This window comes from Chenopodium quinoa, unplaced genomic scaffold, assembly GCF_001683475.1.
Source record: "Chenopodium quinoa cultivar QQ74 unplaced genomic scaffold, ASM168347v1, whole genome shotgun sequence".
Classification (NCBI taxonomy): domain Eukaryota; kingdom Viridiplantae; phylum Streptophyta; class Magnoliopsida; order Caryophyllales; family Amaranthaceae; genus Chenopodium; species Chenopodium quinoa.
Genome location: NW_018744460.1, coordinates 2120999 through 2136650, shown reverse-complemented (window position 1 = coordinate 2136650; position 15652 = coordinate 2120999). Strand labels below are relative to the sequence as shown.

General features: G+C 33.6%; 1 protein-coding gene across 1 annotated transcript; it reads right to left on the bottom strand.

Annotated features, from left to right (window-relative positions):
• Positions 1-5005: 5005 nt before the first annotated feature.
• LOC110697213 (beta-D-xylosidase 1-like) lies at positions 5006-11685 on the bottom strand. Its single transcript, XM_021874566.1, has 7 exons — positions 11203-11685; positions 8838-9119; positions 7151-7320; positions 6946-7043; positions 6510-6860; positions 5980-6393; positions 5006-5889 (listed from the first exon to the last, which is right to left on the bottom strand). The coding sequence occupies exons 1-7, from the start codon at positions 11593-11595 to the stop codon at positions 5291-5293; spliced, it is 2307 nt and encodes a 768-aa protein (XP_021730258.1). The 5' UTR covers positions 11596-11685; the 3' UTR covers positions 5006-5290.
• Positions 11686-15652: the final 3967 nt, after the last annotated feature.

Sequence of the window (15652 nt, the reverse complement as noted above, 5' to 3'; positions counted from 1 at the left end):
TTTGAAGATGTGGGATTAAGGCCAATTCAAATCTAGATTCATGACAAAATCTTAACATTTTTAATTTGATGTTGGAAAATAAATAGTATATTATAATTTTTTTTAGTATTATACCCGTTTTGCCCTTTGGGCTAATTCAGATTCGGGGCTCAGTTCTAGGTGATTAGATTTTAGTCTCCTCCCAATTATTATTGCGGGTGATCAAACACGCAACCCTCCCAACCAAGTACAACCCCAATTAGGGGTGAGCATGGGTCGGGTACCTGTACCGTTAACACTATCGGTTCGGGTACCCGATAACCAATAACACTAAAAATGATATTCATCAACCGAACTTCGGGAACCCGAATTTTCAGATTGGTTATCGGGTACCCAATATGATATCCAATAAAAAAAAACAAAAACAAAAACAAAAACAAAAACTTTATAATATAGTTATTATGATATCATTCAACATTAATTAACAATAATACCACATGATCATGACCAAATTCCTAATAATATTAATAATCATTTAAATTATGAAGTGATTATGAAGTAAAGTAAGAGTTTAGATTTTGGATAAATAGATTTAAGTAGGAAAAAAAAAATTGCTTATCGGATCGGATCGGATAACCATTAATTTTAAAATGATACCCAATAACAAATTATCGAAGCGGGTACCCAAACCATTATGGTTATCGGAACGGGTACCCTAATTTTTGGTTTGATTACGGTTTGGATTTTTGGGTTTTCGATTTTTCTGATAATTTTACTCAACCTTAGCCCCAATCACCACTACACCAACAGTCAATTGGTGTATAATATTATAATCTGAAAGGAATGGTGTCCTTCGAACAAGTGTATTATTCCGATAGAGGGTTCGGAATTATTAGAAAGCTAATTATTCAGTGAGGTCAAGTGATCGGAATGTCTAGCTGGAGGCCGCTTCCGATCACTAATATTAAGGTATAATTAATATTACAGCTTAATCTTGACTGAACCCTTCGAGCCACACCCTAATCGAGTAACCGATCCGAGGCGACGAATCAATCCGAAAGATTAGATGAGTCGTTAGAGTATTACGAACAAAGACGTCGGATATCGAGCTTAGAGCGTCGAAACCGAGCGTCATAAGTCGAATAGAATTTAGAATTCGACGAGACGAGAAATCACGCACACAACAAGTTCAAGCTAAGTCGTAGCTTCGCATTAGCCTAGCCAGAAGGCTAGGCTAGCATACGACACCAACCGCATCGCATGGGTATGCCGCAAGCCAAGCATGCATGTGCGTGCTAGGCTTGCTGGCCGAGCATGCTTGCAAGGTTGGTGCGCCTAGTCGCACGTACGCTAGCTCCAGCATGCATGGCTGGGCTAGTCAAGGCCTTGGCGAAGGTATCTAGCAGCTTGTGCACAAGGGCGAGCATCACCCCTTGCAAGCAACGCACCAGGTGCTAGCGTAGCACGATGGGCATTGCTAGCGAGTGATGAACCCAGCACCAGCCCGCTAGCAAGCGTGGCATGCATGCTGGGCTGCTTGCACTCGTTGCCAAGCAAGCAGCGCCCAGCATAAGCAACTTTGCAACAGCAGCCCGCATGGCATGCGTGGCCTACTTGCTGTGCGTATGCATATGCGGGCTGGTTGGCAAGCCCAGCCATGGTGCTAGGCGCCAACGAGTCAGCCTTGGCAGCCAAGGCAGGCTGCCAGCCAACTCATGCGTGTGCCAGCACATGGTCAAGAGGGGATTGGTTTTGGTGGGTTGCTTGGGAAACAAGGGGAGTTTGCCCCCCCCCCCCCTTGTGGTCCTCACCTAACCCCTTTGCTCATCTCTTGACACTTGGCGTTTGTTGTTTCACTTGCATTACAATTTAATTTTTGAATTATAAATAAATTGAATAAAGTGCATTTTACCAACTCTCCCACATTGATGGGAGATTGGAATTCAAGGCTCTCTTCCCTATAAATACCCATCATTTGGGATTGGGAAGGAAATCTTAAGTTGTGAATTTTAAGGGATCTCCAAGAAGAGAATACCTTAATTCTAATACTCTAAGTTTTCTTGGTCTATCCCTGACTAAGCTTCGAGGTAGGGACCGTTCAGGTCGTGTCTCGAGGGTGAGAGCCGTTGGAGGATTACGCATTTGCAGAGCTAACGCTTTCAAGTACGAGCTCTAAGAAAGAGCGAAGCACGCATCAAGGGTAAGATCGTCTTTTCTTCTTTCTCTCTCCTAGTTAATTAATTATGTGATTGTTAATTAATTAATATGCATGTTTAGTTACTTTAATTTGTGTGCGATTTTGAGAGGGTTTCATTCCGCGTAGTGTCTGACACTACGAAACCCAACACAATCTAATTAGCTTAAATGCGACTTCTAAAATACATTGTTAAGAAAATATCATATGTGACAAAATCATTCTCATCTACTCCCTTTATTCCAATATAGTTTGTCCCTTTTTTTTCCCTTTGTTGCCCCAATTTAATTTGTCTTTCCTAATTTTAGTAAGAGCTCACTATTTTTTAAACAATTTTTCCTTTCCACTGCTAGGGCCTAATACACCATCGTATTTTATTTTTTATTTAATTTTTTTTTTTTTAAAAAGCATTATATCTCCAGCATAGTAAATTGAGATGGAGGGTGTACTTTGTGTTATTAAGAAAATTAATAAAACAAAATTAACATACAATAAGGTTCCCTCTAGGTTTTCTCCTTGAGAGGGTTTTTTGGTTCCCTTTAGGGCTTGCTTCTGGGCTCTTCAGGCTGCTAGGCGGATGGGTTTCTTGTGTCCCTTACTCTACACGGACAGCACAGTTCTAGTTTCCATACTATGTCGTTCCTGCTCGGATGATATTTCTTGTGTTTGGTTGTCAGGGGCTATTAGAGACATTCCATTACAATTCGATTCCTGTTGGATTCGTAAGGTCCCTCGTGTCTGGATTGCTCCTGCTCACTGGTTGGTTGTTCGTGCTCGTCAACGTCGTTTACTTTTCTAGTCCTTTTAATTGTTGTTATGTTATGTTCTGTTTTTTAGCTTCCTTAGTCGTCTTGTGTTTTCTTGATATACATTGTGAAACAAATATGTTCACATTTATTTGTTAATTATAAGGAAATCTACAATAACAATACCGACGTGATTAATTAATTCATATATGAATGTCTTATTAAAGTATAAATTAAAGATTTCTCAATCAATAGATGACATCCACTTTAATCTAAAAACAACAGATATTCTGAATTTATTTTTCAAAAGCTCTCTCTAATACGTAGAACTACAAAATATAATATCGGCCATAGGCGCATCTTAACTATTTTTGTGCGCACCTTCTAATTTTAAATTTGGCTTCTTCATTATGATATTTATGAATGATGAAAGCACTATAATTCAAAACCAGACACTAGCTATATCTTACTTATATTTTAATATTCCAAATTGCAATTTGCAAATATTGCAATCATATATAAGTTACTTTATTGTCTAAATATTTTTGTCATAAGATATACTTTTTCCATTTTGTGTATGTTGGTTTGATTAAACTTTAAAGTATATATATAGCGAGTATACTAGTACACAAGATTAGAGATTAATTCTCGTTCACGTTATTGATCTTTATGTCTCACTTTGTAAATGAACATTATTCTTTTATTTTTATTTTCAGTTTACATATTAACCTTTTGCCCTATTTATTCAACTAATTTTGAATGCGTTTATAAACTAAATATTATCATGCTATTGATTTTGTCTCAATGTATATTCTAATTGAAGTTTTACTTATTAGCTATTTATAATTTTCTTTATAAGCAAAAAAATAATTAATGGTCAATAATCTCAATATCTTGTCCTAAACAATCATTAAGATTGAACTTAAAAAGAACAAAGAAAATATCTCCTAATAATGTACCTTTTCCAAAATGTCTAAATCAAACTTAAATAATTCATAGTTTCATTTAAATCAACATAATAGAATTTTATGTTATTCACTTGAATAGGGACATAACATTCATATACTCTCTTCATACATGTGTGTTGGGGCAAGTGGATTATATATACATCCAAGACAGCCGAATTATTGGACCCATGAAATTGTCCCGTTAAAGAACTTGGGTTGTCTAATTCTTTTCGTGACTGTTTCTTACTAACTTGGGCGGTTATTGTGGACCATCGCTACTTAATACCAATGAGCCAATGAGCAACACCATAATTAGTAAATACCCTGGCTAATGGCTATGGCCATGTAACGACAAAAACTCATTTTCAGTTCGTGTTTGGGTTAGGTCATATCTTCTTGATCTATTATTCGAGTAACTTATTGTAGTATTGTACGCAAATATAGATTTTATATTTCAATATTTATTTATATTATCCAGTGAGGTCGATTCGAGTTGAGTCATAGTCAAATTGAAATTAGTTGTGGTCTTGTGGACATGTGCCGTGGGGCCGAGGCACAAATGTCCATAATTAGCTCAAGTAGATTTGCGTGATTTAATTGTTGATCAGCCAAGTACAACTCTCCCAAGTTTTAACCAAACTACCAAAGTTAGTGAAGCATTTCAACTATGGAGTAAGTAGTTGTTTAGATTTTAATAGTAATTGAACAAATTTAGGTCCCACAAATATTTGTTTCTAGATTGGGCTTAGCATAATGGGCTTTTCATGTTTATCACGTACTTACAATACAAAGTGTTAGATTGGACATTGAAATTATTAAGGGACATGGTTGGGAACAAAACTACTCCGTATTTGTTTGCTCTTTATGTCCAAGCATATCTTTACTGTCTCAAGTGTCATGTCTTTACTACTCGACTGCTCGTATTGTTTTATACAATTTTACTTCATAGTTTTTATGGGTGTTGTCCCTTTTCCGAAGCTGATTGTCACATTATTCGAATTTTTTGTACTCCTGTATTATAAATAATCTAAGTGCTAGGGAGTACAAAAGACTAGCTATAATATTTACAGTGTTGGAATTATTGGACATATTATGTACATTAAGGATTTCAATACGTCATTTAATTCGGCATTTTAAACTTCAAAATAAAGTATTATTATATTGAAAATCAGAAATACTGCAATTAAACAGTATAGCTAGTATGAGCATTATATTTTCCAATACTTTTTCAATTGTTCAAAAGAACAAATACGAACCAAACTAATGTAAAACCACACTTCATGTACACTTCTTTTTTTTTAATGAACCTATGATTCTATGTATTGCATCATATCAACAATCAATCACCTTAAATCAACACTTGCAACTGAATGTGAGTTATACCTAAATTTCCTTAAATAATACTCCATAACTTATACTAAGATTTATTTTGCTATGTCAATGTGAAGAGAAAGCTTATGTATGAGGTCATCACCAATGTGTAGAGTATGTTCACCCACTGGAATCCTTCTTACCCCAAACTCATCAGCTCTACTAAGATGCTTACAAACATGTATGTTCATTTTTACGCGTTGCTTGGAACCCGCCAACACATGGATCCTCTTAAACCCGATAAGTTGCTTCTCGGGTGACTTGATCCCCTCGGGTGGGGTAGAGAACACGAGGACCGTGTGTGACCCGTCAACCTTGCCCTTGTTCTTCACATCAATGTGGAGGTCTAGGGAGGGTGCATTGTCACATTGTGTATGTAACACTTTTATAGCATTCTTGTTAAATGAGGTCATATTTGAATTGATGTATTGGTTGGCTAGGGGTACCATGACCTTGGTAGGTGCTTGGGCCAGTGATTGGGTGAACCGGGTGTAACTTAGCCCAAATCCGAATGGGAACACAACCGGACCCTTATAGAAACGGTAAGTCCGGCCCGGGTATCCATTTGATGAGCTAGCCCTCATTGCTAGGTCAGTCATTGCAATCTTTGACACATAGCTTTGGGGGTACCATGTATTTGGTAACTTTCCTCCTATAAAAAAGTATTGTAACATAAATATTAGAACAATAATATTTAGCATAATAAAAAAATTACTTCTAACTTTTTGTAATTATTAATTACCTGGATTAGTGGTACCAAAGATGACATCAGCAATAGCGGTCCCACCAGCTTGACCCGGATAACCAACCCATATAATGGCACCAATCTTTGGGTCATTTTTAGCAAAGGTGACATCCACAGGCCCACCACACATTAAGACCAAAATAGTTGGGCCTCTTGAGGCCAAGGCCACCTTTGAAATTAATTCTTGTTGGTGGCCCGGTAAAAGGACCGATGTTCGGTCACGAGCTTCGGCCTCAATAGATTGGTCCAGGCCCATTACCAGAACTGTTGCATCAGCATGAGCTGCTGCTCCTATTGCTGCACCAAATTGTTGATTGCTAGTACAAGCAACACCTATGCATCCTGCTTGGTGGATTGTTCTAGCATACCTTGCTATGCCTTGTACAGGTGATGTGTATCCACATGCCACACCTAGAGTAACATCAACCACATTAGTAATAAACTTTTCTGTTACAAAACACGGAGTGTTTTTTTTTTTTTTTTTTTTTTTTGGGCCGAAAATATACGAGTAGTAAAAAAAAACTTACCGGCGTAATTACCGATCATGGTGACCGTGGCATCGGCATTAGGCCCAATAACGGCAATAGTATGGTGGCGAATAGTGGACAAGGGTAGAGATCGGGCCCGGTTTTGGAGAAGAACAATCCCTTGACGGGCTGCCTGGAGGGCTAGATCTTGATGGGCTGGACTACAGACATCTCTTGGGCCTAAGTGTGCAAATGGTTGGGCTGATGGTTCACCATCAAACATGCCTAGTCTCATTTGGACTGTTAAGGTGTTGGTTAAGGCATTGTTCACATCAGCCTCGGTTAATAATCCTCTAGCTACGGCCGCTTCGGTGTGGACTGCTAAAAAGGGCCCACAGTCCAAGTCCAAACCTATAAACAACATCAATTTTTAGTACTTGTAAAAATTTTAAGTGTTTGAAATGTACGCAATCTTTTATCTACGGTTATTACTAACCTGCTTTGATAGAATCGGCTGCTGATTCCTCGGGAGTCTTGGTGTAATGTTGATCATCATACATTACACCAACGGAATCACAATCAGATACGATATACCTAACCCAAAAAAAAAAAAAAATGTATAATTAGAACCCAGGCCATGATTATTGACGAAAAATAAGATTAGAAGAAATGAAAATTTTAACAAAATTCATTAAGCTTACCCGTTGAGGCGCCATTGGCCACGAATAGTGTTGCGAAGAAGATCAGGATCAGCACAAGTAGGCTTGCCATTAACTTGGTTGTATGAGCACATCACACTAGCAACTCTTCCCTCTTGTACACAAGCCTTGAAGGGCACATTATATGTGTCTTCCAAATCTTGCTTGCTCACCTACGCACCAATTATTTATTTTTGTTACAAATCTTTAGATTATAGCATGTACAATTAAATTTTTAATATATGCGTTCAATAATTAATGTTTATATTTATTTATTTAAGGAATAGGTTGACATTCAGAATATTTGTCTTAGGAGTCAAAACGACTCAAAACAAGATGTTGTATCTTATTAAATATAGTATTGAAAGTTTGAAACACACATAAACATTTAACACTACTAGGCTACTAGCTTATCAAAATTTATTATGATATCTTTTGAAATATTAAATTGGAGGCTATTTTAAAAAATTTGACGTCTATAATTGTCACTAAGTCACTTATTATACTAAGGTGACCATTGAACAAGTATCACCAAATTTAAATGAAAAAAAAAAGGACCATCGAACAAAATTTGCTGTTTGCACATGGTATAATAAGATTAATAACGCTAGATTTTTGTGTTGGAAAATTGTGGATGTAAATAATTCCACTAAGATTAGTCCTAGCTAAAGCCTTCGACATCATAGGCAAGAACAATCAATGAAGTTATGGTTTTAGATAAACTTGGTTACAATAAATTCCTCTTAATTTGGTTGTTTAGGTTCTATTATTAATAATCAATAAAAGATTGTCAAAGTTTTAATGAACAAATGTTGCGTGCAAGAAATTGTACCTAGGTTAGCCTCAATATCAAAATCAATCATACATCCAACTATCTAAATTCCTTTTCATTTGATTTATAATTCTACAACATGCAATTTATAATCAACTCTTATATTATTAAAGTTTTCATATGTCATTTTCCATATCAATAACGTAATTACGTAAGAAAATTCTTATCCAATATATTATGGCAATGTCTTAGATAATTTCAAGTACTTGTAACATTTGTGCCACAGTGAATGGAACTCACTATTGTTGTGTGCTTGTGTCTTGACCTATAAATCTAGATACTGTTGCATTAGATATTGTGCTTGTACATATGTATCCAAAATCCTAATGATGGTGACATAATTTTCACTAAATAAACCAATTTTAAAATAGTCGTCAAACACTTTTTTTTATACTCCGTGTATTGAAGGATTGTGTCTAACTCTATAGCACAATTTGTAAACTGTAAAGAAAATTACATTTTATTAGCGCATTTTATAAACACGCTCTACATGTAGGTTGCACACTTTTAATGTGTGCATGAGTACATGACACACTATGTCAAGTGTAAAAATCGAATGTTATCATGTTCAATATTTTGTTAATACTTCTTTTTCATAGGATTAAAAAAAAAAAAAAGAGATTTCAAAGTGTAATTATTGAATGTAACCACTCAATGACTTTTACCAACTAAAACGAACTAAAAAAATAAAATTAATTAATTAAAGGGACCACAAAAATAAAAGGAAGGAGACAACAAAACGTTTTAATAAACTATCTCGTCGTTCAGATTTAGTTATCATATTATTATTATTAATTCCGAACAATAATGATTATAACAAGATTAAGACGACGTGAGTGTAAGAAAAAGGCGGCTTACCCGAGCATTAAAGTGGAAGCGATCAACACCATTCCAATTGTCAAGATCATAAGCAGTGTAATGCTTGCAACAAGCAGCAACCTTCAAACGATTCTTGTTGTAATCACCTTGAAGACCTCGAACATAACTAGAAGCATAATGAGAGGCTAAAGTGGGGTCCTCTCCAGGAGTTTCTTGACCTCTACCCCATCTTGGGTCACGAAATATGTTCACATTTGGACTCCAATATGTTAATCCTGCTGTTCCTCCATTATACATTGCTCTTGCTTCATCTGACACTACCTATTTTTTTATCAACAATTTCATTATCATTAGCAATTTTCAAAATATACATTAACCAAAAATTTGTCACCTTAATTTTGGACTTTTTTGTTTGGTTGCTACCTTGTTCATCACGTACATATTACATACTACGGAGTAAGTATTTACAAAGTATATGTCGTTAAAATGTTAAAGCACACGCCTTTTGAGTTCATATATACTCTGCTTTTACTAAAAAAAAGTCAATAATATATTTATAGTGACAACTTTGAAAAAACGAAGTTTTAACATGTTTTAACCGTGCGTATATAGACGTGGTCACGTGGAAGGTCGACAATATGAAATGAAGGAAATAATCGAATGTTTGCTGTAACTTTCAATTATTGTCTTTTTCTCTTGTATTATATAAGCAAGTGTACATTAATTACATTAATCGAACAAGAAATAATCATGCCTCGGTGCATCTAACTAAAAAGTAATTATAGATTATATTTTCTGCTTATAGGTGATTAGCAACAAGCTAGAGAAACAAAAGGAATTAGTAAAAAAAAAAAAAAAAAATATTAAAGAGAAATAAAGGCATGAAAGAGAAAATTCTACCTAACTATACATACAAGTACTAAAAAAACACCATGACTATGAGTTGTTGAAAAAGCATGAAATTAAACACAAAATTATTCAATCAGAAAGAATATTATGGAGCAACATAATTTTTAAAGAATTGATTGGTAAAAGCACCCCAATATAACATTTTAAAATCGATAAAAAGGATAAGTTAAGCATGCAAATTGTATACTCATAAATTCATAATGAGTACTCAGTAACACATGCCAGCCACTATTGCCAATTTGAGGCCAAAAAATAGGTGCAAATAAACAATCTAATTATTCTAACTGTCAAAACTTGCGTTATACTATCGACAAAAACTAATAATAATAAATAATACCTTCATTTTATATTTTTTATAATTTTAGAATATTATTTATGAGATATAAAATATTCTAAAGTTATAAAAAATATAAAACGAAGGTAGTTAAAACTTTGTCTTACACTTAAAAGTGCAATATTACAACGGCGGTTTCAGAAATATATTTTGCGTAGTTAAAAATAATGGATAAACTTTTCCGAAAATTTCAGTGTCACAAAGAAAATTTGTAAATTTAAGTGGGGTCAATCCGACTTTAGCTTACAATTGGCAATGTAGCGCCAATATACACGAAGTATAAAGTATTGTGAAAAGACGAAAATACTCTTATGAAAAATTAATTGTGTGATCACGACTAGAGCTAAATTATGAGCAAGGCCAATGGACAAGTTTCGTGAGTCACGAGCTCTATTTTTTTTTCCTCTGTTTTGACCACTAATATAATTCTCAGCTAACTTAGCATGTTTGTCGTTAATTATTTACCACAACCACTCACTTTTTAATGTGGATTACGTGACTGCATGTTTCTGTTGCAATTATTTTTCTAATTTTCTTATATACTACGAGTACTTCGTAAATTGTACGTAATTTAATCAAATGTCTAAATTTTATGAAGTACTCTGTACTATTGAAAAATTATATGGTACTCATATATATATATATTAAAATTATATACGAAGTACTTCTTATATACTGTATATATATAAAAAATTATCACTACATAGTAGTATAGTTACGTTGATCGTAATTTTTTCTAACTTTTTTGAATTAAGTTTAGAGATACCTTCATTTTATTGTGAAGTTGACTGTACTGTCTAATCTACTAACATACCTAAAGTAGATGTAATTAATAGTTGGTTATTTGTGTATTAATTATAAAATTATGTTATTTTTGTCTTTAAATCTATATCAATATGTACACCAAAATTATGATAAAAAAAACTCAGTTCACGAAAGAAATTACTATGTATCATAACAAAGACCAATAAATTATAAACAGACTAACTTTTTTTTTTTTTTTTTTTTTTTCAAATGATGAGCAAATAGTATAGTATAAACACATTCGTGGACCCCTTATAACAATGGAGTATTTTTCAATTATAGGACTTTATGTAGTTAAGCAAACTATACTCTTTAAATAAGGAAGAAAAAACAAAAAAACCATCGTATGTATCTCACCTTTCCTATAGCTTCCCAAAGAGAGGCATTGAAGGAAGCAGCAGTGGTGATGACTTGAGGGAAGCTGGTGGCAGCCGGAAAGACACCGCGGAACTTTGTCCCAGGTCCTACGTTGGAAACTCCATGTAACGCCTCCGACCACCACTCATACCCACCTATTCCTAGGCGCGGCACAGGTGCCGCATTGTTCACTAGTAGTTTCACCTTCTCCTGCAAGTTCAACCTCCCGATAAGGTCTTGGACCCTGGCACGTATCGGGAGGTTGACCCTGCAGAAGCGCAGGGTCCGAGTTAGCCCGTTCTTTGGTTCACATGCCAATGGGGCTGCTCGGACCTCTGCGCTACAAATAAAAAGAAGTAACACAAGGAAGTAAAAATTATTACGAGACGACATAATAATTCTTTTTATTATTATTGGTTTGTGGATAAGAAAAATAATTATTACAGAGTATTATCGTGTGTTTGTGAGGAATCGTAGCGAAAATGAGAGGGGTATTTATAGGGAAGCGAAGGTAGCGTAAAGATATAGAGGAAATGATGTTTAAGTAGCTGGTTCATGGGTTGGATTTCCACGTCTTTGTGATAGTATTAGAAATATCAATCAAGGGTTAAGTAAATTTTGCAAGTTGTAAAATTTGAGAGAAAACAAAGGAAGAGGAGAGAGAAAATTAGTGATTTTTTAGTGAGTGAGACAGTATGACACGCACTTAGCAGTTGCGATTTTTTTTTTTTTTTTTTTGTAGGAGGAAATTGAACTTTTGCAGTCCAATGGAATAGTGATGAGGATATTATTTCTAATTCAGAAAAAAAATTACAAGAAGTATTGATACAATTGTCAATACTGGTCCCAATTTTTGGAGAATTATTATCCTTTAGATGTTATTTTTGGCTTATAGATTATACAATATCATTTATGGATATTTCGTTTATTCAAGATTCATCATCAATTGACTAAAAAAGGGAACTTGTTGGATAAATTTGCTCATATGATGAGCATTTTATACTGATATAGTAACCTAAATAGCGTATTGTATCGTAAGCAATCGCTCATATTCTAGTCTAGTACTACTACGTTACAAAGTTCATAAATTTCGTCAAAGGTCATTTAAAATTTAACGTGCATGCTCTATATTACTCCGTAAAAAAAAATAAAAAAATAAATTGTAGGGATATGATGACATGATAAAGCTAAGTATATTTTCCTTGCTCGGAAAAAAAACAATTAAAAAGATGAGTATTGATTGATAAAACCCTATTTATATTTGGACTCAAACAGCTCATTAATTTTTTACCTAACCTAATTCAGCTCATTTTAGACCATATGTACTATACAATGTATTTTAAGTAATGAAATGAGTTATAATAATGCAAACTTTAATTTCCTACGACATTATTACAGATCCATCTACTACTCCCTTTATTCTAGAATATTCTTTACACTTTTCTTTTAATATGTTGTAAATTATTCTTACACTTTCATTTTAGAATGACTCACCAAACCCCTTTCTTTCTATTAACACAAATGTTTATACATCGTTACTTTATAGTATATATGTAATGACACATAGTTATTGTATCATACACAAGTTTAGAAAGAGCATGTAAACTTCTTTTTACCAATAGGTAAATATGCAGATCTTAATTCGATCTAAACATTTTACATCGTTCAACTCAATTTAAATCACTACGAGCTAGTAAATTTGAAAATAACAAACCAAAACCGTAAATCGTAAATCATCCCGCCGTTAAGTAGTGAACAAGTCTAAGGAAAACTAGGGGTACGTTATTATTTTTATCAAATGGGGTGATGTTCACGGACGAGAAATTGCGAGCATCTTAATTTCAATTGGTAATGACGGCTACTATTGACTAAACACTCCTAGCTAGATAGTCCGTAATTAATATTCTTGCATATAATTTGACAATTAGACCATCCCTCTCTATTTAATTACATATACTTTGTATTTGCATAAAAAAATAAAAATATTATTACATATACTTTGTATGATGACTAGATTATTGTTATTATGATAAGATAATGTATATTTATTCCTTGCCTAACTGTGTTAATCAAATTTTTGCTGCCTAAAATTAGTTCTTTGGAATATATGTTAATGTCACGAATGTTATCATCAATTTGAATCCACTTTAATTTCTTGTCAATAGATATGGATGAATATATGTATGTCAAGCTGACAATTTAGACAAAAAAAAAACAAAAAAAAAAACAGAGGAAATACTTTCACTTAGCTTCCATTATAATTAGAGGTCCAAATTAGAACTTTATATAGCTAGAGTTAGAAATCATGTAGCTCAAAGTTTTGTTCTTTTTACCGTACATTGTAATCTCTTTCCTTATTCTTGTATAAAGCATACTCCGTATTATACTAGACCAGATTTTTTTTTTTATTATTATTACAAGTATTCAATTTCTCTAATTCTTTGCTTATCACAAAAACAATGAAAATCAATTAATCAAATATATTTATTTTTGTATGAAATGAAAATCAAATAGTTGAAAAACTACATATGACTACAAATTTAATATAAACTCCGATGGTAATAATTTTTTAGGTGTTACTTCATATTTTAGCAAAATAAATGTGTACCTCACACAATACTCCGGAGTATTAGTTAAAGTTTGGTAAAACATTTAGATAAAAAAAAAAAAATTAACCGTATTTTAGATGAAGAGAACATAGGCTCGTACAATATCTTTTCACGAGTGATTACGAAGCATTCTTCATCACAATTATAAGACAAAAATGCAACGAACAATTAGTGGTTGAGAAGTTCAATCTTAGGCGTAGAGTATTATTGGTGAATTAAATTAAGCTTTAACGGGCCGTTTGGAATGTGAGAATGGGAGTTTGAGGATTAAAATGTGGGAATGAGATTGAAAATTGATTGTTAGGAATATATAAATTATGACAATACTTTGTTTGAGTAGTAGATGGCAATAGATGGGGAATAAATAACAAAAATACAATATTATCCTTACTAATCTTTCTCCTCCATTCTTTTCATTAATGACAAAAAGGTCATTTTTCACTTATTCTCATTCTCATCCATTTATTACCTACCCTGCATATGTAATAAATTGGTGGAAATTCACCCCATTTATTCCCAATTCCATTTCCTTCTTTATTCTCAATCTCATTTAACAAACAAGAGATTTTTTTTTTTTTTTTTTTTTTATTTGGAATTAAAAGTCTCATTCCCACCCTCAATTCCCATTTACCAAACACCCCCTAAAAGTGATGAAACAGCCAAAAAGTTGAGGCACAATTCACCATTGTTGATTTCGCAAAAATTCAAGATAATAATTTATCAGAGTTGGTAATTTTTTTGTAAGCACGTGAAATTTGGTCGCTCCAAAACAAATTTCTATCACGGCTTTTACTTGTTTTTTTTTCTTACTGACTTTCTAAGTTTGTACATTCTAGCCATTCAACTCCTTTTAACTCTCATGGTAATTTTACTAATTTATAAGTCTGACAAATGTGAGAATGACATCACATACACAAACTAATCAAAATATACATTATTTAAGCTTTAAAAAAATTGTTTAAAAAATTCGTCTAAATTTACCTTAAATAACAATAGAATCGGAAAAGTACTTTTTTTGTCCTTAAATACCACTATACGAGTATTATTGTATGTATATATTTAAGCGGTCGTACATAACTCAATTCCAACAAACATTTACTAAGTACTATTACTTCGTACTTTGTATTTATCTTTTAATAGATAGAAAGAATTGTCTTACTTTAGCTGCTTGAAACTTTAAAAATTAAGGGAGGAGGAGGAGGGGGGGGGGGGGGGGGGGGGAGGCCGGGAGGGTAGGACTACCAGACTAGGGATCCCGTACCCTCAAAGTACTACGAGTGGGAATGCGTATAACAAATACTCATGTAACATATTTGCTTATAAATTAAGCTAGGCTTGGCAAACTTTAATTGAAATTAGGAATATGCAGTCAACCACTACTACCAATTGATCGAACTAAGCATACATGCCATTAATATCAAGTGGGACAATTAGCGTCAAGTGGTTGAAAGATAAGATGGGATATATAGGCCAATAATTTGCTCTATATGCATTCTAATTTCTATTCTATGTTTTATAAAATGAAGTCCCTTAAACTTTTATGCATATAAAAATCAAATGATGGTCTTTTATTTTCTTTATTTTCCTCACATACCTTTTAAAGGTCTAACTTAATGTCTACTCTAGTCTTAGGTACGAATTAATATTCGAAGGGGATAAAAACTCTAAAACTTCTTTGGTAAACTCATTCTGTTTTCCTCAAGTTGGTTGCGCATCAAAATCAACCGGTAAATCATGGGAATCATGAAACTTTTAATTAATTACCTCATCATTCAATTGTTATGGGAGGCAGGCTATACTTGTACATAAGCTTTTATAAGTCTTTTGGGTTATTTTTTTTT

Excerpts from the sequence above, each read along its gene's own strand:
- LOC110697213 (XM_021874566.1), bottom strand. The coding sequence starts at position 11,595 with ATGTCGTCTCGTAATAATTTTTACTTCCTTGTGTTACTTCTTTTTATT. Across the intron at positions 9,120-11,202 it reads TTTGGGAAGCTATAGGAAAG|GTAGTGTCAGATGAAGCAAG; the intron begins GTGAGATACATA and ends ATAAAAAAATAG. Across the intron at positions 6,394-6,509 it reads CATGATCGGTAATTACGCCG|GTGTGGCATGTGGATACACA; the intron begins GTAAGTTTTTTT and ends ATGTTACTCTAG.